This window comes from Oenanthe melanoleuca, chromosome 4, assembly GCF_029582105.1.
Source record: "Oenanthe melanoleuca isolate GR-GAL-2019-014 chromosome 4, OMel1.0, whole genome shotgun sequence".
In the NCBI taxonomy this organism is placed as follows: domain Eukaryota; kingdom Metazoa; phylum Chordata; class Aves; order Passeriformes; family Muscicapidae; genus Oenanthe; species Oenanthe melanoleuca.
In genome coordinates this window covers 61,317,381-61,341,877 of record NC_079337.1, presented here as the reverse complement: position 1 = coordinate 61,341,877, position 24,497 = coordinate 61,317,381, and the positions used below count along the sequence as shown (strand labels likewise).

The following is a 24,497-nucleotide window of genomic DNA, read 5'->3' as shown; positions in this document are numbered from 1 at the left end:
CCAAATCTGTTTGTGTGTCACAGATTAAACAAAATTCACCTTCATATCTACTGTCTCACACCATACTGTGTCAGAGTGGATTCCCACCAGGCACCACCCTGCTTAAAACTAGTTAATCCTCAGCCCACTGCAAAAACCATGTATGTTTCCCAAAGGGAGCCTGTCCTCAGTTGAGATTACATCAGTTTTCTTTTCCCAAGACTGTTTTCCCCTTCCTGTCCATACTGTCAGTGCTCTGTTATCCATGGTATTTCAAAGGCACATTCCTTTTCTTAAGCTCAAATTACTTGTTGCTTCAGAGAGCTATGCAGCATCCAAATCATCCAGAGTAAAGACAACCCTTGGCTAACAAGATTGTCAAAGTCTTTTGGTCACCAGTTCTTCCCCAGCAAGCACCCGAGTGACCAAAGGCTCTCTGAGACACAGCAGCAAAGCTGATGTCACAAGCTGTATGAATTCCCCTGAAGTATTAAAAATAATAATAATAATAATAAAAAAGACCAGGGGATTAGGTTTTTGAGGAGAGAAGCAGTGAAAAGGAGATGACTGAGAGAAAAAGTTGCTTCCCTTGCAAGTTACTTTTTTTTTTGGTGGCTTAAGACAACTTATCTTGTTGCCAAGGATACATAATTTTATCTTTTTTTTCTATGCTTTGCAAGCTTCAACAAGCAGGCTGCCACAAAGTGAAGCAGTTATTGCTGACTCATATCTTATGTTCTGCATAAGTAAATGTTACTACTTTGCTCAGTGAAAGCTCAAGGCTACTCTCCTCAAACTTCTACCTGATGCAAAGTCACTGTTCATTTGGCTTTCAGGCAGTTGGAATTGCCACAGAATTTAACTGTTGGAATAAATTTTTAAAAAAAAGTGGGCTAGAACACTACAGAAAAGAAATGATGAAATGGCTTCTGTATATGTGTAACATTTGAAAGAGCTCTGAATCAAAGCCTGAATATAGCTGCAGCATTAGAAAGAACTAAAACGTGAATCTTAATATTTCCTACAAAGCTTGTGCTTCTTCTAGAAAACACTGTATATGGATGGGGTAGTTATTCTGTGGAACTTCACATGACAGTGATTTCTTATCACTGGATAATTAGGAGCAGTTAAACCTCATCTCATTCTCTATCCTTCTTTGTAATTAGGGATAGACATGATCTATATTTGCCAGAGAGCCCTGAGTTTCCAGTTAGTCATGATGTGACTTCTCCTTCACTGTGTCTTCCAGCAGCTTCAAACCGAGTTCTCACATTCCTGTTGTCTTCCAATAATCAGATTATTACTGCTATTATTTTTAGAATGACAGTTAGAGACAATATACTATTTAACAGGAACAACAGGCCATAGGGATTTCCTGAGGAGAAGTGTATTACACTCAGGATTTGAGGTTTTTTATTTCCCTCAATTATTCTACTTATATTAGCTAACTTTAAAACATTCACAGTGGTAAAATATTAAAATATGCTGGCTTTATTCCAGAGAAGCTGCTGCCTTAGTAAACCATGAAGACTCATTAGGAAAAATGCATCCGATTTGTTCAATATTGCAAAAACTGCATGAAGCAAAAACACTTTTATAATTTAGTGGCCTTGAGTGGTCAATCTACACAAAAGATACAAATATTAATACTTTCCTTCCAGACAATTAAGCCCAGCTCAACAGTTACAATGCAGTTTGCCATAATAATTCATTCTGAACCTAGAGTCATTAAGAAAAACACACAAATTTAATTGAAAATTTGTAGTTTTCAACACTTGTACCCTTAAGTCATCCTATTTTTGAGTGTGTCAAAATATGTGCTTTCAAAAAACATTTCCGACAACATGACATTACAAAGACTGACATTCCCAGTTTTCAAATTTTGCTGGAGGATGCCTGATCAATTGTTCCTGCCTTCTCTATTTAGAGACCTACCATCTTCCTTTTTTGTCTTGATATTCTACATTAAACTAGTAATGTTTTAGAACAAAACAATCCTCCTCTTTAATTTTTTTTAAAGAACGTTAAAGCCAACTCATGTGAAAGACAGTCAATCAAAATTCTAAACACAGCTTCTCAACCCTTCAATAAACCTTTAAATGAGGCATAGCAGAGAGTAGTTAAAAATTACTTACCATACAATGGCTAATCTTGGAATTGTAAACATTAAAGCTGGTTCATAGTCATCTATCATATCTTGAGTGAGGTATCCAAGCCTTAAGGCTCTAAGCAGAAAAATAAAATTATTTAGTAAGACATCAAAGTCTTGAAGAACGCATTTCACTAAGGAAAACTTTGAAAAAAAAATGTTACAAGCCAAACCAAACTGATAGTATATAACTCTTGCACTGGTTTTGTACAATCTGAGCCACTAAATATATTACTGATTGCTTAAGCCTCTGCTTTAAAAAGAAATTGTATAATAAAAACATGACTGCAAGAAAAAAATCCCTTTAAACACTTAAAGCTTTTATAGTCATTCAAAACCCTATTCAGTTTTATAAAATTTACTATTTACTATTTCATGTCAAGCTTTAGCTTGATACTGAAAACCACAGGTGCTGACAATTTTTCAAATAAAAGGAACATTTTTAAAGCAACAGGGGAAAGTACTTGGTTTCATTTTCAAATATAAATTGCTCTAATTATCAAGGTCAATCACCCCTTAACTAACAAAAACCTAAAAAACCCAAGAACAGCTCAGTTCTACACAGCAACTCTCTTACTGAAGTCTAAGGATTTAATATTTGGGGGAGACTTCGTTGTCCTCAGGTTCTCTCTCTTAAACCCCCTTTTAAACTAAACCCCATTTTGTTTGGATTTCTTACTTGGCTGTATTTTCCAGGTTTCTTCACAATTTCCAGATTTCACTATATATTTCATAACATCCAAACAGATTTTCCAAAGCTAAGTAAGAAACCATTTTTTTCCTCTTACTGGGCAAATGCAGAATCCCAGAATTGTCAGGGTTGGAAGGGACCTCTGGAGATCACCCAGTGCAAACCCCCTGCCAGGCAGGGTCATCTAGAACAGGTGACAGGAACGCATCCAGGTAGGTTTGGAATGTCTCCAGGAGGGATCCACAACCTCCATAGGCAACTATTCCACCACTTCAAATAGAGAAATTCTCCCCCATGCTGATGGGAACTTCTCGTGTTGTATTTATGGCCATTACTCCTCGTCCTGTCCCTGGGCACCATGGAAGAGAGTCTGGCACCATCCTCTGGCCACCCACCTTTGAGATATTTGTATGCATTGATCAGATCCCCTTGGTCTTCTCTAAACAGGCCCAGTCCCCCAGCCTCTCCTCCAAAGAGAGATGCTCCAGACCCCTCATCGTCTTTGTGGCCTCTGCTGGACATGCGTATGCCATAGGTGTATGTGTATGTATAGTAGCTCTCTGACTGATGGAAAGCAATTCCTCCTGTTGTGTCCTTTTTTGAGTTGGAATCCTGTCTCCCAAAATGCCTGGAACACCTCTGATCTCTGTGTCATGCACAGATTGTGGCAGTGTGCTCTGTACTCTCCCATTCCTTAATGAAAGGATCGACCACACCAGACCAGGGTCCTACATCACAAGTTCTCCCAACGACAGTAAAACCAACATTTATTCTAAGGACCTTTTACAGTCAACTGGTGTCTAATAATTCTACACAGAACATGATTCACTAATTTTCTTTTAAGAACAGTGCTGCACTGCTCAAAGCCCCACTTAGGCTGAGTATTTCACATGCTGCTCCCCTCTACTGCCCACCTGCAGGCTAGTTAATCTGTCACAAGGAGGAAGAAAAAAAAAATTGTTCAACACAGTGCATTACAAACTCATACTTTTCTTTGCATCTTATGCTTCTAGAACAATGTATTGCTCTAGAATGAAATGCTCTCAATGAATTGCTGAATTAATTTCTTTCATCATCCTCCCTTCATAAATACAGACCCAAAGACCAGGCCTTTGAGATTTAAAAGAGTTTTTATGAGTTCTTTATGATAATCACTGGAGGTTCACAGATGATTTGAATCATCTCTCCATGTATTCTAGCATGAAATATCATTAAGTCTTGATGGCTTGAATAGATTTAGCTTATTTAAATGCTTAGTCTTCATGTACACATCTGTATCCAGGCATACTAACAATAGAGTTATTGTTGGATTATGAACTCTTGCATTTTGTTTTGTATTTTTTTTAATGTAGAAAACAAAGAAACATAGGCTTGTGCCTGGCAAGCATGTTTAATACTTTTGAACTTTGTACTTGGATATTTACTAGAAAAGCAAAACACCTGGTGCTTTACAACACTTCAAGATTATAGTTAATGTACTTCTGTAAAAACTCAGACAGAAAGTAAACAGAGAAATTAAGATCTAGTCCTTAACTTACCTCTCCACAGTTTCACAGAACAGTACAATAACCTCTTGCTGTACATAGTATTCCTTTGGAGACTTCACAGGTACCATGGCTGACACATAACTACAAAAATTACAAAATAATGCACCACTGTTGCACATGCTTTAACAAATAGGATTATAAATAAAACCAAACCTAGGACAAATCTTAGAACCCTAAGATGATTTCCTGTACCAATTTGTACGAAAACTGTACTGTGTGTAGAATCTAGGAGAAACACAGCCAAATTACTTATTGTAGTGGATTTGAGGCAGTAGAAGTCAGTAGTAATTTAGAAATATTATAATTACATAGCACATTTATGATGTAATTATATAATTATAATAGCACATTTAGCTATCAGAACTCTTTACTGTGTGGCCCAAGGCTTCAAAGGATCTTTACTGCCCAGTTTTAAAGACAGAATAGTTTATTCTGAATTTCTTAAAAAACAAAAAAACCAAAACAGAACAAAAACACAAACCAAAACAAAAAAAAAAAAAAAAACCAAACCCAAAAAAGCCCCACCCAACAACACCAAACTGACTTAAATCAAACATTTTATCTATAAAGGTTTTGCCTGAGATTAGTCAAATTCAGTAACCCAGATGAGACAGTTTAGGACACTTAAATTTTGGCCTCATTTCTATGTGGACTTACTAGCAAAAGCACTAATTCAACAAGTTAAGAAACAGTGCTAAAAATTTAGTGGTTTTCTGTCACTGTATTACTTAATTGGTCATTTGTAGAACACAAGTAGCACAAAAAGGGAAGAAGTTGTTTGCAAAACAATGGTAAAGAAAAATGCTGTATGTAGAGAGTTGGTATTGACAGGCCAAAAACTGCACAGACACTGCCAAGAACCAGTTACTAATTGTCACTGGTATCTGCACCCAAACCTGCACTTAACAACATGTTTTTAGACAATGTTTTCAATTAAAGTGTTTTCAATGTAATAGGATCATGATGCTTTTCCTAACCAGAAACAAACCACTTACCTGAGTAAAAGAACACAAGAGAATAACAATACTAAGAAAGGGCAAGCAGTAATGTGGGACATGACAGTCCATAGGTTATTCCCAATAAATATTAAAAGACAACCCAGTTCTAAGAAACATGTTCTGTTAAGGGCAGCAGTGACTGTATTGTGCTAGATCCAGATAATCTTGCCCATTATCTTGTCTGTAGCCAGCACCACAAACATCTAACACACAGGCAGGCAGCTGATTACATTCTGAATCACAATGAAAGACTGGTCAATGTGACCCTTGATGTAAAAAAGCACCACCTCAAAAATCAGTTAGTTTTACTTAAGCTAAAAACCTCCAAGTCATTTTTCAATCACAAATTTTCAAATCAGTGAGTTCTTGTGGTTAATTATGGCTTGTGTAAAAGCACTTCCTCCATCAGAATTCAATTTGCCTTTTTAAATTCACTGGGTACATCTTGCTTGTACCACTAAACACAAGAGAATAAAACCTCATAGTCTCTAGAATATTTGTTATCATTCTTTTTAAATATCTCCTATTTGTTGCCTTGTCTCTGAGAAAGAAAACATTAACAGAAGAGATTTATAGTTTCCCTTTGTGTCTTGGAAATTCTCCCTCAAATGCCATATGCCAGTATGCAAATGGGGGATTATAGTTTATTTGGAGAGAGCAAATGTTGATTGCTAAAAAGCTATTTAGTTCTCATTATTGCTACACTGGAAGGAAAAAATCTAACAATACAACATATTACTAAGTTCAAATACAATGATAAAAAAATTTACATCCTTTTTCCACTCAAAGAACACAGAGTGAAGCAGCCAATTTCCAAAACCAATAAGCTACAAAACAGCTGCAGTGGCCAAGACATGGCTCACAACACATTTACTTCATTTCTTTTACCTTAATTCGAACTCAGCAAAAAGGACATCAAAATGCTTGAGGGAATCTTTCATTTTTTCTGTGTAGAGGTTCAAATCCCTTAAGGCCTGGTCACGAATGATATTTCTGACTTCCTCTAGGCTTCGGGTCAGATCCTTGGCCAAGGGCCTCATAGCCATACTCTCAATTTCACGATTCATAATAATTGAACCAGCAGCCAAACACTAGGAAAGACACGAAGAGATTAAATATTAGTTTATACAAACTAAAAATACTTTTATATTTAGAAACAAAGCACAAGATGTGCTATTCAATAAGATGTGCTTTTGAACAAGGGCAGTACTTAGCCCGAGCTGGCTGCAAATTGTTAAACCAGTGAAAGATTTAAGGCTGGTATGTCAAGAGTCAAAAGCCTCACAGAACAGGTTAGGGAGCAGCTCAGCCAGGGAGACATGAGAAGAGGAGAAGGCTGAAGTACAAGAACCACAGTGCTGACAGAAGAACTAAAGTTACTCTCCCACCAGTTAGGCAATAAGCATTAGGAGGATAAATCCTCTATGCACACACAGATTACTTGCATAAGAGACAAATCTAGCAAAACTACAGTCCATGGAATGTTTGATTTTGTAAAATAAATCTATTCCTTATAAAAAGGACAGAAATTCTGCAACTGTGATGTCTTTTACAGTGAAACTACTCACACTGGCTATTACAAAGGGATACAGTTAGGCCAGTATCCTGCTTCCCACAGAAATCATAATTATATACAAAAATCAGGTCGCTGAGTGATTCTTCCCTTCCAGTGTCTGGAAAGCAACTATTTAAGAGATTCCTTGCCCCAGGAATTATACATGGACTCTCTCTGACCAGCTGACAAAGATATTAACAGTAGATTTTCACTGTAACACATTAAAAAAACTTCTTAAAAACCTTGCCACTAAAAACAAATGCTGGCTTTTTTCTTATATGGATACATTTGGAAGGCAATGAGCACCAATGTAAACCACACCTGCTGCATAAATGGAAGTACTTCTATTAACTGAGAATGTACAAGATTGCTCTCAAAGATGAGGGGTTCTTACCCTTTTAAAACATCTCCATTTGCAGCTGTGTCACTCCCCTCTCCCTGGCATCCTGTGGATGGGAGCCACACCTGTAACTCAGTATGAGGGACCTGCAGTACCAGAAGGTACTGATGCATTGATTTGAGGGCACTCAGAGAAGATCATGTTTTTACTTCTTATCAGCTAAAGCAGTATTTGTGGGAAGTATGGATAAATTAAGGTATTCTCAGTCTGATAACTCAGTGACTGTACTGACAAGGACAGAAGTATGTACTCATAAAGCTCATACAACCTTCTTGCTACATGAATTTACAGGAGGACAGTACCTACAGCAGTAGGAGTTTGCATTACATCATCACTACATATGGTACTTTCTCTGAAACCAACAGGTCTCTCCAGCCTGATGGTTACACAGTGGAAGTTGGATTTGGAAACAGGTTTAGCTTATGGAACACAGCAGTGAATAAAACAAGACTGAGGACAGAATTACAAAGCAATGACATACCAAATTAATTTCCTAAATTCTATCTGAGACTTTCCTGACTCAGAGGAGTCTGAAGTTAACAACTGTCAAAGTTTCAGAAACAGACTATATGGAGGCATATCGGACTGAACAAGATGGGAATTCCTCATGGAGAACATGCACTTGAAAAATAAAGGATAAACTGGTTGAGAAAAAAAGATATTAACAGTAGGCCAAGGATTCCTTCAAATACAGGAGAGGCAACACTGAAAACAAGACCACAACGGGCTGTTGGGTGATGGGATGTCTAGACTAATCCCTCCTCAGTGTCAACAAATTCATGATACTGCCTTAAGTCACCTTCAGGCCAGTAAAAGTGAACAGTTTATGACTAAAGATGCAACAATGATTTATTTTTTTTAGCCAAAGACATCAGGACTAACAAATAAATATCTTGCATATCATATTCCTTTGTTCTGGCACTTCAGTCTTCCTTTGGTTAAAATAACAGAAGCTTATTCACTACAAAAATTCTTTGTTCCTACAAGTTGCTCTAGAAGCAAGTCTTTGAGAGAAACCAGGTAAGAGAAGGGGACTTCAGTGTTCTGCACAGGAACTATTATATTTTTGGCATACACATGAAACAAGGAAGTTATGTGCAACAAATGACTGCCTAATGTTGCATATTTAGGATGAGTTATAGCATAACATAGCCATTAAAATAAAGTGACAGCATGCACTTCTGTTTGTTGGAGATGAACTTCTGTCCTGATAAAACTCCCTAATACACTTTTGTTTCTAAGATGTTCAAAACATAAGATGGCTGATCAGAAAAAAAAAGGGGAAAAAAAACCCAAAAAAACTTACAACATCCACTCAGTTGCTAACCCACAAAAGAAAAGTTTTTCACCACACAACACTGACAACACACAATTATGAAAATAACCTGGTATGCTGCTAGCCCAACCAAAACCACAGTTAAAGAACCCCATTTGTCTGAGCACCCAGAGCAAGTTATCTTCTTTACCTTGCTCTGTAATTTTTTTGGTACCTCTTTCAGAAGAGTCTGAAAAGGTACTTGTGGGTTTATACAACAAAAAAGTGCCTATTAATCCCAAACAACAGAAGCATGACAGACCTACCTCTGCTCCAAACCAAAGCTGTCCTGCGAGGTTGTCATGGCGTATTTCCTCTGGAAACTTAACACAAAAGTCCCGGTTGGCCCGTTCATGTGGAATGCATTCATCCATGATTTGGTTTATGATGTTCAAAACATTATCCGAAGCAAATCACAAGACACCATATATACTATTGGCACAGAAAACACTTCTAACTTTTTAATAGAGTTTATTAGTGAGGTACCAACCAATTAAGACAGAAAAAGGAGTATTTAACTCTCATGGTTTTAATACACACAGTGAAAACCGAATACTGCACAGACAAAACAGCAGCAAACTTCATCCTTTCTAGTTTTCCCAGAAACTGTTTCTCAGATTAGTTGCACTTAGCTTTGACTATTTTAGGACTTTTGATGAGGAGGTATGACAAAGAGCTCTTTACCTCCAGCTATCTGTACATATCAGTAAATAAACTAGAAGTACAAGTGAATTATACTTCTTCCATTTCCTCTCACCAGCCCCAGCAATAGGGACTCCCATTATTCCCAAAAAGAGCACCTGACAGGGTACCTTGGAGTTGTTAGAAACTGAGTGATATTGTGGTTGAATATATTTAAAATCATCCTGGTAATCTAAAGCAGTTTCCACACCTGAGTCCCAAGAGGGCAAGGGCTGGCACACTCACCTAGCACCTCCTCCCCCAGAACCCAGGAGGACAAGGGGACACCACACAAGTGAGAACCTTAATAACAGCTCTGATCTATCTCTGCAACAGGACAATGATCAAAGACCTATAACCAGTTTCTTGATGTGCAGTAAATAATCTGTATTCATTTACTTGAAAAGATAATTTTCACATATCCCTACTGGGAACTGTACAAAATTTGATTAACATAATAAAGGTAGATTGAGAGCATGAAAAAAGCTGAGTGCTTTCATTAAAGATGTTTTGTCTGCCTCCTGCTTCTTCCACTATTTACAGAATTCACATTCTACTTAAAATATTTCTCAAACAAATACAATCACATCTGTCTGTAGAAAACTGTTTAACAGACAAAATTGCTTTACATCTACATTTTACTGTTTTATTTTCACCTTCATTTAAACAACAATAGAAGAAACCTGCCCCTTTAACATGTTCCCCATCAAAAAAGACAAAACCTATTTAAAGTTCAAAGAATGATCCACATTTTCTGCAGCTTCTCCAGACTGCTGCACCTGCTGATGCCACAAAGTAATCTTCACATTAGGGCTGCAATTACTGTTGCCTTCATCCAAAATAAGTTAATAAATTAACCATCAGCAATATTTATTACACACTGGTATAAGATACTTGATTTATTAAAAATTAAAACACTTTCACAATAAAGTATTTTTTGCAAGGCTGTCATAAGATAATGTTTCATTTCAAGTAAGTTGTTAAACAAAAAACCCCACCTCATACAGCTAAAACACAGAAGTGTAACAATCAACCATCTTGTCTAGAAATAAGACTGAAAATTAAATGCCCTGTAGCCCCTCCAGGGCATCACAACACAGTCCATGGCCAGCAGGTATGAGAAGAGACAAGGAAAGAAAACTAGAATCACTGACACAAAATACCTGATTTTAGAGAGGAAATCTCCCCCTCACTCTGCTGGGCCCTCTATTGCCAGGATCACTGTGGCACTAGGATCCCTTAGAATCCAAAGGGATACCCCTTGTAGGAACTGAGGGAAAATCAACCTTCAATACTGCCTAGTGGAACTGCAAGGAGAACTGAAACTCAAATCCTGGAAGGGGAGAGAGCAAAGATGCCCACACCCTGCTTCTGAACTGACAAACACTTACCACCTCCTCTCTTCAGGACAACAGGGACTCAGCCAAGAAATCACATCCAAAATGGGATGACACTTTAGGGTCAGAAAAACCAGAATAATGGGAAGTCTCCTATTCTTCCACTTCCTAATCCATGGTATTGAGTATATTTCTCTTGCCATTATTTAGCTAAATCTACCTGGGAACCAAAGTGTTTTGAAAGAAGGTCTCATAAGAAAATTCCTAAACTACCTAATTCCTACCCAAAATTACAGAGCAAAGACTGAAACTGAGGATAAAAACATTTAAATTGTAGAAAGGCATGAGTCACTCATGAAGTATTTCAAATCTGTTATTACTAATCTATTTCTAGACCAGGTGCTTCGCCTGTAGCTCTCACTTTATCACCAAAGCAATACAGGTTGGTCTTTATCATTAGGATGAAAAAGCCAGATTCCTGTTTTCAGAGAATTAAACAAGGCTTTTTTGCATTGGAAAGATACAGTGGCAAAAAGCAATCTTACCAGTTAAAATTTTACAAAAGTTTCAGGAAATACAGAGAAATATTAAGGCATGGAACTCTGAGAAGAACACTATTCAAATCTGGTTATATCAGACTTTAAGTAATCCAATTACATTTTATTTTAGGACATGATATTGCAAATTATTTTACTTGCCACTAAAGTTTGATACAGAGAAATGCCATTTTTCTCTTGCTTTTTTCCCCTAAAAAGCTACACAGAATAAGATGAAAAGCCATATTGAAAAACCTTCCTCCCTAAATTTTATTTTAATTTAATCGATTATTTTTTAAATGCAATCTTACTTGACAGCAGCTACAAGACAGATTGAATTTCCCTTACATAATCAGCTATACAGATATTCAAAATTCCTGATGTATCAAAGAACATTTTTATGCAAATGGAGTAAAGAAAGAGAACTCATAGCTGGTAAGCCACTGTTTCATGGTTTTGTTCTGTTTTTCTAAACATTATACCTGTTAAAAAGCACTACAATCTTTCTAAATAATCTCAGGAGATAATTATTACAAGCACTATGAAATTTTATACCTTAATGCATTTAAATATTGCAACTAAAGGAGAGATGATGTAATGAAGATAATCTAACTTTTTACAATACACTAATGTTTAAGTATAAAATTTGTTTCCCACTTTAAAGATACTTAATATTCTTCCTCATTTCTTCAACATTCCTAAAATCTCTAGATGTTTCTGAGATGTTTCTGTTTAGAGCATCCAAGATCTACCAACACATCTCCATGCAAAAGTATGCCAAACTTTGAGTCAGGCTTTTTTTTTTTAATATGTACAGTACTACTAAGTTAAACCACAGGTAATTAGAATTTTAATACACATTTCCCAATGGAGATAAATCACAATAGCTCCATCTCCAGTAGCAGTTGTTTGTATAGAGTTACCTGGCTGCATACTGGTTGCTCTGTCAGAGAGTTAAGTGAAAAAGCCAATTAAAAAGATGGCCATCTTTGCCTGCCTAGTCTAGCAGGGATACAGGAAGATTACAGAAATAACAGTGGTTGGAGCTTTGAAATATAATGTACAAATACTGAAAGATTTCTACAAGGTAAATTTCTTTTGCTGTTTCAAGATGTGTAATTTCCCAAATTCTCTGTTGTTCTATAGGGTTCATTTTATCGTCCTACAGAACGAAAAAAAACAAAACAAAACAACAATTCTCTATCACTTCCCTTCCCTCTTCCATTCCTCTTATGACACCCAGAACAGAGCAACTTACAAAAAAAATCTGGAATATTTGCTCCCATAATAATTTCAGCTCTCAGCTGCTTTAAACCTGGAAGGATGCCAGCCAATTTAGACAGCCTATCCAATGCATTGTAAGCAAATTATTCTTTTCTTTAGAAGAGCTTCAAGAAACATTCAATTTATTTAATTACAGTATTCTGCTTTGTAAGCTAATAACGAATGGGTTTGGATACATGGTAGCACTGAAATTTTGCTCTAATTTAAGCAACAGAAATCAATTAGCTGGAATTGAAGTAGTAAATCTTTAACTTGATCCATCTTTCTACATAAAAGCCTCTGGACTTTAATGCCTCCTTTGGCAGCTTTATCTGTTATCTTTTGGTTTATCTGTGTACTGGGATCTGCACAGTTTTGTTTCAGGTGCTCTCTTGAGGCTTTACAGCAGCACAAACAGCCTCTGAAGAGATTCTGCTTTGGGATTTACTCCAAACTCCTCATTTCCTGGAAAACACAGCTCAGTTTCATGTAACAGAGAGCATTTATATTTCATTTTGATAGGGAAGATAATGAGTGGCAGTGAGAATGTATGTAGGTAGCCACAGTAGAGGAGAAAAAGTTGGTTTATTTTTGGTCCGTCAGTAATTGGCCATATATTAAATAGTCAGAGCATAAAGCTAACATCAACTGCTGCATTAGCTTCCAGAATAGGTACCAAAAAATGCCAAGAAATTCATCTTTCTTATACTATGAAAGGTATGTTTAGATCAACAAAAGGGAAACTCATCTACCCTTTTGTATATGCCATTAATAAATTTACACTGCTCTTCCACAACATTAAATTTAATACGACCTTTCTGAGGTCTTTTGCAAGATTTCTTCAAAGGAAGGTAACTTCCTGTGCTGTTCAGTACCTCTTTAATAGCCATGTTTTGAATTACCAGTAAAATCTAGCCAAGGCAATATGATCTATTATCATATCACCATGATCTTAATTGATGATATTTTAACCTCTTCTTTTAAGTAAGTCCATGACATTTTTTGTTACCTTGTTAGAGTTGTTAGAGTTTCCGAACTCCTTCAACATCACATTATGGCAATCAGAAGTCACTGCTGAACACAAATTAAGGCCAAAAATAAAGGAAGATGTTAATGTAATTAAAGCAATTAGCGAGTATTTAGGGTTTTACAGACTACTTTAACAGAAGAAGCCAGTCACAAGTGTACTCTGATGTAATAAAGAGGTTTTCAACCAGGTCCTGGCTTCAGAACCCAGACAGATATTTCACATTAGAGATCCAAATCCTCTCCATGGCTTTCCCTCCAGCCCATCTTGCACAGACCCCAAAGGCTGTGCTTTCAGACTCTCTTTGCCACATCAGCTAATTGATTATTTCCCACTGGCAATGTAGCACCATGGAATTGTTTGGATTGGAAAAGACCTTTCAGATCATCAAGTGCAAGCACTAACACAGCACTGGCAGGTCCACTGCTAAACCATGTGCCCAAGTGCCACATCTGCACATCTTCTAATGTGAGAGTGACTCAGCCACTGTCCTGGGCAGCCTGTTCCAATGCTTGATAACCTTTTTCATGAAGGAAGTTTTCTTAATATCCCATCAAAACCTCCCCTGGCACAACTTGGGCCATTTTCTCTTGCCTTATCAATTGTTACTGGAGAGGGGAACCTGACCCCGAGCTGGCTACAACCTCAGGTAGTTGTAGAGAACAATAAAGTCTCCCTTGAGCCTCCTGTTCTCCAGGCTAAACATCTCCAGCTGCCTCAGCCACTCAAAAAACTTGTGCTTGGCCACACTATTGCTGATCCAGGCCAGGTGCCACTGGCCTTCTTGGCCACCTGGGCACACCTGGCTCATGTTCAGCCACTCTCAACCAGCACCCCCAGGTCCTTTTCCACTGGGCCCTTTCCAGCCCCTCTGCCCCAGCCTGTAGCACTGCAGGGGTTGTTGTGTCCCAGGGGCAGGACCCAGCACTTGGCCCTGTTGAACCTCAGGTCACTGACCTTGGCCCACTGATCCAGCCTGTCCAGATCCCTCTGTGGAGCCTTCCTGCCCTCCAGCAGATCAACTCTTCCATCCAACTTGGAATAATCTGCAAACTGAGGATGCAACTCACGAGGATCCACTTTCTAAAAGTAACAGTTCTATGTGTGAACTTTGGGGAGCAGCTCCTAACCCACTATAGAGTAATACCAAAATTCATCATGAAAAGATAACTTGGATATCTAGCAATTTAAGTTCTGTATTGCCTCAGCCAAGCAACAATTCTCTATAAAATAAAAGAGGAATCCCCATTCACAGAGGGCAGAATGAAGGAGATGTCATCATGAATTACTGCCATCTTCACTTTGCCTTCCCCTGCTGCAGTGAAAGCATCCTGCATACCCAACACATTCATTGCTGAGTTGGCATGGATCCAGCTTTCTTCCCTATGATTCTCTGCTGCAAATTAATTCCCTGACCTGCAGTGCATAGCATTTTCATTCCACTCTGTCCACAGTCTTAGATAACAGGCAGGTTCTCAGAATGATCTATTTGATCCATGTGAGCAAGTGGGAACACATGAAGAAACTTGTTGGCACGAGAAACTACAATTTAAGACTACAGTACTAAACCCCTTTTTCAAAGAAAAAATATATTTAAATATTAATCACTCCCTACATAAGATCAAATATGAAATGTAGAAAGAAAATACAATTCCATCTAGTTGATGGAATTGTATTGCTGGCCCAACTTAGTCAAGCATTTTATATTTTATAGCCATTTGCTAATTATTCTACAGTGACCAGAAGTTTCCCAAAAATTATGACAAGCTGTTAAAAAACAATATTTAAAAAGACAAAATCAATAATTTTATTTACTGATAATGAATGTTTAACTCTGCAGATTTGTTTTTTACCCAACTACAACGCTCCACTGATCACTTGACATTACTGAGGAAAAAAGGGCAAATTTAAAATCTGTGAACCAAACCAAACAGACAAAAATCCCCAACTCTTCTGACACCTATAGGTTACTTAATGTATTTAGAACAATCATACTCAATTTCATTTCCAGTGAAGTACAATGAAAACATATGAAAGGGTTGACAAGTCTGCCTGCTTGCAAAATAAATGTTAAGAGCTTTCACTCAAAGGCAAATCCAAATAGCAAACAGGTACCTGACACCAACTGTTTGCAGATGTCAGGCAGCACAGAGAAGACATCTGCTAGAGCCTTGCAACTCACACAAGTCATCATTACCAGGAGTAATGACATGGCAAATGTTGCCATCAGTTCAACAACAACTGGAGATGAAACTCTAAAGGAAGAACACCCAAATGTACAAGCTTTATTGTGACAGGAGAAAAGTAAAATAGATACGTGCATTGTCTCAGATTTAAGCTTAATGTTGACATCATCACTTTAAAATGGCTGTTCTCAGTTTTTCTTTTTGTTCTAGACTGGCACTGTCTCCACCAAAATTAAATTGGAAGACATATGTATAAAAGAAAATAATTTTCTTTGAATAAGTCTTAGCTCACTCTCATGTCAGACAACAGCCTAATTCCTGGCACAAGTTTCTGGCTTTCCTAGCTCTGCATCAAGTCTCTGAAATACAAACCTTATGACAACTTTATTCTAGAGTCCACCAGGTCTACTCCAGTTTAGAGAAAGCCTCAAACAGAGATAGAATTCAGAAAACTACCATAATGCCTTCCTCATCACAGATCAATGAGGAATGCCCAATGTGTTGGACAGAGTCTGCTTTTGGTTCTTATTTCTTCTGTTGTTAAAAGGTATCTTTGTCTGGTACAGTAGCTAAACTTAGTGAACATCAAGATTTCTTTCAGTCAACTTCTTTCCTTGATCTCAGTAATCACCCTGCTGTCTCCTTCACTGACCTCTACTAACATAACTAATATAATGTCTCCAGGGTTGCAAATTAAGCAGGCAAGAAAGACTTGGCCATTACTTTAGCTTAAAGTACTCCTGGTTCAATCCACACAGTTTAACCTCTGTATCAATGAACAAAATAACATCAGGAATAGATCCTTGCCAACTTGTAACCAATCATTAGGTTCCAGCACCCAGCAGGGAGCTTCTTTCACTTTTGGCTAATTTGTCTCCTTTAATGAGATCTATTTCTGCCTAATTCCACAGGAAAATGTTCTTCGATGGACAGATGCAATCAAACATGAAAACATTGCACCTCTGAACTGTCTCGTTGTTCCCAGTGCTTATGGTACATACTCCCTGTTTGCTCCTGTCAAGAATGTTAATGATACAATTAGTATTTCATGCATAATTCACTGCCAATCCTCTGAGTTCTTTAAGAGGTACCTCCTCCATCAAGGGATGCTCCCTGGGGCTGACTTTCTTTGTAAAAATTGCTTCTCTTCAGCACGGATACAATTCCAATACAGCATAGAAAGAAAGAGCATATATTTTTTCCCCCTAGAGATTCCTTATACTCACACCACTTAAACTTATCAGATAGTGGGAGACACCTTCAGATAAGGTTTTTTTATATCTGAAACAGAAAGCCACTTTTCATTACAGGCTGGCGCCAGGCCATTCTGCAGTGTCAGCCTTTGGCAGCAAGGCTAACTGAGAACTCAGCCCCTTATCTCAGCATCTCACCTACCCTGCAGTCCCTGTCCTCACACCTCACCACCACTCTCAGTGCTCTAGCACCTGGGGTACCTGTGAAGGGTTTTAGTGCACAGATCCAGAGTAACCCACATCATTTCACAGACTCCACAAATACGTGCATCAGCATGGCTGAACAAGAGTTTCCAAGCGTAAAGATGACCACAGCTTATTTAAACTGGCCTTGGATAAGGATCTAAAACTGTCAAAGCTGTGCCTTGAGGGGTGCCATGCTTAAGTATGGGAATAGGAACAAGAAAGGTATAAATTTGGTAGGGAAAACTTTTAAACAGATACTGCCAATGGACCATGGAATAATGCCTAAGGAACTATGTGTGATAACACAGAAATACACATTTGAACAATTATCTTTTTATATAAAATCAAAGTTCATTTCTCTTGTTTGCCCATGCTCAACTACATATCCAAGCAAAAAAGTTAAGATATTTACTGAAACCAAAATGTTTATAACATTTCTACCAAGTGCTCAAGGGCTTGCTTGAATCAAAGACTGGGCAACCCACAAGCACAGATTCTAAAACTATCACAGAACTGACCAAAACCAGTCAAATTTACAGAAATATTTCCTTCTGAAATCACTCTATAGCTTTCCATTAATACAGTTATAAAGCTCACTGGTAAGCCACAGAACTGCTATATTTAAAGCCTTTACCGGCTAGGAAAGAAAGAACGAACATACTTAGCATTAAAAAAATCAATGAAAAATCTGATTTCACTAAGTACAGAATTAAGCTATGCTGAAGTTGTGCAGCTGTAGATAAAAGACAAAGAAAGGCCAGTGTGAAATTATACCACAAATAAAGAGTTCTATCCAACAACAGTTCAGCTGAAAACCAAGGAGCCCAAACCTTTGGGCACTTTAATTCTAAGAAAGTTGAAGCTTCAAATTATTTCTACAGTCTTTATATTTGAAATGAGTGATTTAAAGTTGTTCTAAAAATGTGCATCAAGATAATGCTACTTTCCTGGTTGAGGAATCCCCTCATAATTTTCTTTTCTCAATTATAAAATATGATATTTGCATTGCAGAGTAAACCAGACAACCACAAATATACTAATTAGATCTACTGAGAAAACTCATCACACATTCCAGCTACAGGGTTAAAATATTTTACAGTCAAATTTCCAAAATCCCTATAGAGGAAAATTGTACAAATAATAAACAAGGCTGGCACTGAGACCAGAGGTTTGCATTGAATGTATGAAAAACATTTTCATACCAGTTATCACGTAAATCAAAAGTGAACAACTCAAAGTCTGCTAGAATTTGTCTCTATTTATATCTTCATCAGACATAAACAAAAAAAAGCAAACAAAAAATACACCAAAAAAGACCTTTTCACTGTATCAGAACAATTCTAAAGCAAAAACTACCAGAGCTTACATCACAAAGGCAGTTAGCTCAGCGCCTCAGTTGCACAAATCAATTCAACAAGCTTTGCAGCCTCAAGATGATCATCATTTAACACCTCTACATGAACTATTACACTGTTTGATTATGAGCACTGTGTATGTGGAATAGTAACAACTTCAACAGCAGTTACAGACACCACAGGGCAATTGAGGAATCCAAGAGTACAAATATCTACTGCTTGCTATTTGCCTAAGAAATCTTCAGGCACAGAAACCTTGAGACCTCTAGAGAACTGAAAATGTATTCTCAGGGCAAACCTAAGAATTTATATTGTGTACATCATATGTTAGTATCAAGAGCACTACATTTTCTGAATTAAATTCTGGGCTTTTCTTAGAAATATAGAATAAAGAACAGTATAAACATGTAAGAAGTATCTAGCTTTATTTCTTCACTGTGTGAAGCACTGTGTACTTGGGGTAAAGCTGCTGCTGTTCATTTCAATACTACTTTGAGAAGTGTTGAAAAATAGCACTACTCTAAAAAAAAATGGAAATCCAGCAGGAAAGAGTAAGTGGTATAAGCAAAAAGGTAAGCCTTCTTAACCAAGAGCACACTTTCTGTATAATTAATTTCACACAAATAGATTTCCCAAAGCCTTTAAAAGGGGAAGTTTTGTAGTGCCAACACTGCAAAAGCATGCAGTAACAAAGCCTGCTATCTGAAACCTGCTCTTAAACAGCAAATTCAACCTTATCATACACTGTTTTCATATCAATCATTTCAAACTTCTTCAAAGCAACAATAGCATGTGAATACATGTAATACTTTAAAAATGAATAATTTTTTAAATTACTGTCTTAAAGTCTTATTTTTTTACTGTCTTATTTTTCACCAAGAACACTGTGAAGCAATGAGTTAACACAAATTCTTTCTAAAGCCTAAGCTGGAGACAGAAGACAACCAGCGCATCTACTCCAAAACGAACTTGGAGTTGATTGAACTATTTAAGCTTCTCATTCTCTCTGGCTAATTATAAAGTTACAATGACTGAACAAGCCATCCTAATAGATAACAATTTATTTTCTTCCCATCACCTTAAACTCCAGCCATTCCATTAGTAGTTTATTGCTATATTATACACTAATAGGAACAAAAGGGCAGTCTGAAATTCATCCATTCTCTCAAACTCCAAAATATTTTGTAATCCCTCCTTCCAACATGTAGAAGTCCTTGTTATATCCAATATTTAACATCTTTAACACCTAAAGGTTTTTATCAAAAGGTGCTCTCTAGGATAGTGGTCACAGCACCAAGCCTGATGGAGTCCAAGGAGTGTTTGGACAACACTCAGGGACATGGTGTGACTCTTGTGGATGGTGCTATGTGGGGCCAAGAGTTGGATGATCCTTGTGGATGTTCCACTCAAGGATTTTGTTTAACAAAAACTTACTTTTCTCTGACACATGAGAAAACCAGATTGCACACTATTCCAACAAATAGTCTTCATAATAATCTGTTATTGTGTAATGAATTATTTTTTATTAAAAAACAGGCTTTATATTTCAAGTATTTTAATGAAATTAATGAAAATTAAATTCCACTGCTAAGAACTGACTTGAAAAAATTACTAACTTGCCTTCTTGTCTTTCTTATCATACTTCCCCAGCATTAAAGAAAAAAATAAATGAAAGGGATTTTTCTATATGATTAAGTGAAAAGGCTTTTAGCAGAAGAAAGCAGACTTAATCCCCAAGCACAGAAGCATCATAAAATAAATAATTTGCACGTATTGTTAATCTTGCTAACGTGGTGCTACCATGTGCATAAGAAGAAAAGAAAGAAAATTGCAACATATTTAAGTCATGATCCTACATACACAATTCAGGCTGATACTAGAATCTTTCCCTCTTTGCAGCAGTAAAAAAAAAGAAAAACAAACTTTAGCCAATCACACCATAGCAGAGCTGACAGCAATCCTCTGATGGCACTGCTGAAGAGTGTGGAAGAACTATAAAGCCCCTGATAGCCAGACACGTCACATTACATTAATTCCTACATAACTGGATCTGGTATAGTATCTTACTTCACAAATGCTGAGAAAAGTCAGGCTTAAAATGACCTGACTCCATTGTCCTCATTTAGCCTTCAAATGCTCTGGGAATTATACCACTATGTCTCAGGTCCACTGTCAACACGCACTCAAGGTACCAACATGCCAGTTATTAGCAATATAAAAACTATGATTGAGGGCAAATAATCACACATTAAAAAATGAAAAAAATCATTGTATCTTTTGAAGCTGAGTGTTAGAAGACTCCAATACCTCTGAAATTAAGAGCCTTCTATAGCTGGGTTCTCTTTCACAAGGAAGAAAATGTTGTATTTTTAAATTTAAATAAAACGTGTGACCAAAAGAAGAAACTGTTCTAATTGAAGTAAAGATGAAAGATTCATTTTGCTCTCCTGTTAGCACCTCGTGTTTTATATGGATGACTACCTCATCTTCCACCAAAGCCAGTAGTTTTCCACAGGAGCTTGCATGCAATGATTGTGGTCATCATGAGCAGATGGTACAGTATAACCTCGCATCACAGTCTCTAGTAACAACCTATGGCTACCCCAGCTTGCATCACTTAACATAATATAATCACATCCCTTTTTCACTGATTAAAAATTAATTGTGTTTTGTATACAAAGATAAGTTCTCTTTTCATTATTTAGCAACTTGTCAATTCAGATTCAGTTTCAGCCTTGTGCATTATTGATTACCACCTGTGTTGTCATTTCATGCTACATCAACTTTTATTTATTTTTAAATATATATAATAAGAAAACTCAAATGTCACACACTGAAGAGCTTTTCCATTTCCCACTACAGAGAAATCAATGCATGCTCTATGACAAGTCACTCAGCTCAGTCATGTTTCTCTTACACTCTGGAAATGTTACTAAGCAATTTGCAAACCCTGCAACAGCTTCAGAGTAGTATGATGGTGTTGTGTTGAAAGTCTGTTTGTTTGGAGTTAGATTTTTGCTGGTTTGTTGCTTTCATTTGTTTGATTCTGTTTCAGTCATTTGAAGTTTTTTGTTCTGTTTGGGTTTTTTCTGTTACTGTTGGTGTCTTGTAGGGTTTTCTTAATTAAATAAAAAACAAATACAGAAATCTGCCCACATGCATGGTGTAAGCTGATGTGAAAGACAACTGGACTGCTATCCCCACGTCAGGCTGAAATTGGTAACCACCTCCTAAAGTGACTCACTATCAAACATTATCACTGCTTCAGTCAGACAAATAGCTTCCCCATTTCTAGACTTGTCTTATCCATCCATCTCCCTCCTCAGAAGGCAAATAACATTCCTAAGCTTTGAAGATAGACAAAAAAACATATTTCAAAGATAAAGATATATTTTCTTTATGTGTTAAAGTTTTGATTCAACAAAGCCAAGTGCAAGGTCCTGCCCCATGTTGGTGAAATCTAGTGAAAAGTGTCCCTGCCCATTTGCAGTGGGTTGGAACTGAGTTATATTTAAGGTTTCTTCCAACCCAAACACTCCTATGACTGTGATTTTTGCATGTGACAAAGCAAATTCCCCAAGTATGCTCCCAGCAGCACTGTTCCTTTACTCCTGGTTTGCCATATTCAATTTATATCATCTTTCCACACCCCACAGCAGCTCCTTCAGCCTGTACAACTATCTTCTTTATTGTAAGGGCAAAACTTGGTTTCCACTGACACTTGAATCTCAACTTATTGCATAGTGATGCTTTCAGTTGTTTAATTGAGCTTGAAGAAATATGGAGATAAGTGTGGTTGAAACACGGCATTTTTGATAAAATTCACCACATATTTTGTATTGCTACAGAAACTGAGACAGACAAGTGATAAAACACAACACTGAAATACGATTAGCTTTCTCTAAGGGCTCCAACTCCTCAGCAACATTTACTTATACTACAGTAGATAATGAAGTTCAGGTTCACAGGTCATGCTTCTCAGCACTATATGAAGGAGTCACCTAAAGGCTACATTTCAAAGCCTAATGTTACAGCAAACTGGAACTGCTAAAGCTGACCTGGAAATGCTGGGCTGCCAATTGCAGTCATTCAGGAGGTGCTTCCCAAGAAGGCAAATAGCAGGAAAGTAGTGAAGAACCAGTGTAATGTACTGCCAGTCAATGCAGTGTCCATCACTCCTACCAGTGAGCCAGAAACAGACATGTCTCACAAATATTACAAATTCCCCATTTTACTATTCTGTGGAACAGTGCAAATGGACAGCAGAGCTGGGAAAGTCTCTGGTTTGCTTCAGGTCAGTGCCCTGATGGGGCAAATTCCTCCCTCATGCACTTCAGCAGATCAAGTGACACACTGCTGAGATACAATCTGCAGGAATAATGCTGAGAAAACCATGCTGGAACTGACTCATGTGCTATTCTGAGACCTCATTACTGTACACAGAGAAATAATTCTCAGTGTACTGAAACAGCAAGCAAGGACTGTGATCCTAAAAGCATTCTCATGATATGATGTGATGATGGGACAGGTTTGTTACTGATGAAGTTCTAAAAAATCTGTTTTAGAAACAAAGGGTTTTCTACTCTTTAAAGAAAACAAATGAAGTTTTGTAATATTTAACAATAAACCTAGCTCCATTTGAATAGCTGATAAATGGTTTTAAACCAGTTTACCAAGTCAACTAACAAAATATTAATCAATGTGAAAACAGCAACAGTAAATTAACTTAGAGAGTGATAGTGAATGCATGAGTGAATAATTCAAAAGTGTACATGAGTTACCATCACTTCTTATAAAATTCAATACTGTGTGATGTTGTGAGTAGCATAGGAAAGGACACCTTGTTATACCACTAATATAAAAATCACTGCAATGATTTGTGTTGCAGGGGGAAAAAAAAAATCAGATGAACAAGCACTGCATATTACTAAAGATTCACTAACAGAGAGACGTTTTCTTAAGGAAAAACATTTTCCTTCTAGAGGCATCAATCAAGTTCAATAAACCAAAGTCTGACATTCTACCTACCTTTTGGTTCATTTAAGAAAAATTACACAGCTTTTTATCATGCATCTCAGCAAGCTTTATGTATTGTTAATCTTAACAAACCAGGAGAGAAGTGTTTTATTCTGTTGAATAGGTATTAATCACACAATAAATGCAAGATAGTGTATTGATAGATATGTTATGTTCTCACAATATTTTACCACTGACATGAAAACAGCAAAGCAAAATGAGGGATAGCATCTTTAAAATAAGCTACCATACCTGGAAAACAGTGTTACATCACATTATTGTGAAAATGAAAAGCTTTGAAAACATTATCTTACTCATCTTTCCACTCTTACTCATGGATTATGCTACTCAGCATCCTGCTGTACAATCAACCCACAGGATTTGAAAACCAAGCTGCAAGATGTTCAGAAACTGAATTTGAAAAGTTAATTTACTGTAAAAAATGTGATTCTGATCAGCAGATAGTATTACAACAAAGCAGAAGGCAACATTCAGAGTTGCAGTTCTTTACTAAGGAAGCATCAACACTCTTGAAGACTTCAGTTCTCTGCACATCCACAGGAGCACCACAATGCACCATACCTTCAACTTGCCTTGACTAATACTGCCAGCTTTGTTAAGCCAGAAAACTTGAAGTATGTCCACTCTAAACTATTACATCCTTTAGGCAAAGACCTTCTGGTCTGGTTTGTCCGAGTCTGTTCACACACTACAATAAACTCAGAGATCTTTAACAGAACTATCAAGTTCAAAGTAGACACAAGGATTTAAAGCTTGGCTCCTCAGATATGGTTAAGATCCAACATGACACCCAATCTCTTTCCAAGAAGATGGACAGTTTCTAAGACTTGCTAGCATTTCTTTTTTAAAGTCACGCTAATTTAAAGGCATTTCCTTTCTCTAGTTAATAAAATTGAAAAAAATCATCTGCTAATCAAGCAGACACTATCATTGAATTATCTCAAAATAAGCAACCCAGGAATAATGAATTAATTTAAAAAACAGATGCCGAGATAGAAAGAC

The 24,497-nt window shown here is 37.1% G+C and overlaps 1 protein-coding gene across 5 annotated transcripts in view; it reads right to left on the bottom strand.

The window, feature by feature from the left end:
- ZFYVE28 (zinc finger FYVE-type containing 28) overlaps window positions 1-24,497 on the bottom strand; it is a 143,192-nt gene that overhangs the window by 50,607 nt on the left and 68,088 nt on the right. For all 5 annotated transcript variants that reach the window (XM_056490387.1, XM_056490388.1, XM_056490389.1 and 2 more), the window contains exons 3-6: window positions 8,901-9,039; window positions 6,253-6,455; window positions 4,358-4,447; window positions 2,115-2,204 (exon numbers count right to left, since the gene is read on the bottom strand). In XM_056490387.1, coding sequence (XP_056346362.1) covers window positions 2,115-2,204; window positions 4,358-4,447; window positions 6,253-6,455; window positions 8,901-9,039 — 522 coding nt within the window. The remainder of the gene's footprint in view (window positions 1-2,114; window positions 2,205-4,357; window positions 4,448-6,252; window positions 6,456-8,900; window positions 9,040-24,497) is intronic.